The sequence below is a fragment of the Pterocles gutturalis genome, unplaced genomic scaffold (genome assembly GCF_000699245.1).
Source record: "Pterocles gutturalis isolate BGI_N339 unplaced genomic scaffold, ASM69924v1 scaffold16885, whole genome shotgun sequence".
Classification (NCBI taxonomy): domain Eukaryota; kingdom Metazoa; phylum Chordata; class Aves; order Pterocliformes; family Pteroclidae; genus Pterocles; species Pterocles gutturalis.
The window spans coordinates 20,780-21,667 of NW_010138608.1; the positions used below are offsets into that span (position 1 = coordinate 20,780).

Here is an 888-nt window from a genome sequence, read left to right on the forward strand (position 1 = left end):
CATGATGCTCCAGGAGCAGCTGGATGCCATCAACGAGGAGATCAGGTAGTGACCATGGCCAAAGACCACCACTGCCTTGCTTTGAAATGGTTCCGGGGAAACAACAACTGACAGGTGGTGGCAGGAGGCTCTGATGCTCTAAAATTGAGCTCTTAGTCCAGTTTCAGCCAGGGAAATGGCTATGGGACATCCAACCACAGGGCTTGGTCCTTCCTGCACATGGCTCCCTGTCCCTCAGCTGCAGAAGGGCTGACTCGCAGAAAAGACTCAGAATCATAGAAAGGGTTGGAAGGGACTTTCAAGATCATCCAGTTCCACCCCCTGCCATGGGCAGGGACACCTCCCACTAGCCCAGGTTGCCCCAAGCCTCATCCAGCCTGGCCTTGAACCCCTCCAGGGATGGGGCATCCACAGCTTCTCTGGGCAACCTGGGCCACTGCCTCACCCCCCGCACAGGAAAACATTTCTTCCCAGTATCTCAGCTCCATCTCCCCTCTTTCAGCTTCAAACCGTTCCCCCTCGTCCTGTCCCTGCACCCCCTGATCCAGAGCCCCCCCATCTCTCCTGTAGCCCCCTTTCAGCACTGGAAGGTGCTGGAAGGTCTCCCCGGAGCCTTCTCTTCTCCAGGCTGCACACCCCCAACTCTCTCAGCCTGTCCTCGCACGGGAGCTGCTCCAGCCTCTTACCCATCTCCGTGAATCATTATTATAAAAAAAAATGTTCCCCATGAATATTAAAAGAAATCATGGTGCCTCTCAGCTGTGGTTTATGTGGATCCGGATGGGTCTTGCTGCCGTTCCTGGAGATCGGGGGCTTGAGTCATGGCACCCAAGGTGCATTTCCCCAGGGTAGGGGGAAGTGAGATGACTCCCTGAGAAGGGTGGGAAC

The 888-nt window shown here is 55.7% G+C and overlaps 1 protein-coding gene across 1 annotated transcript in view; it reads left to right on the plus strand.

Annotated features, from left to right (window-relative positions):
- Positions 1-888, plus strand: part of PPFIA4 (protein tyrosine phosphatase, receptor type, f polypeptide (PTPRF), interacting protein (liprin), alpha 4) — a 25,965-nt gene that overhangs the window by 13,381 nt on the left and 11,696 nt on the right. Inside the window, 1 exon segment of the mRNA XM_010083061.1 lies at positions 2-72. Coding sequence (XP_010081363.1) covers positions 2-72 — 71 coding nt within the window.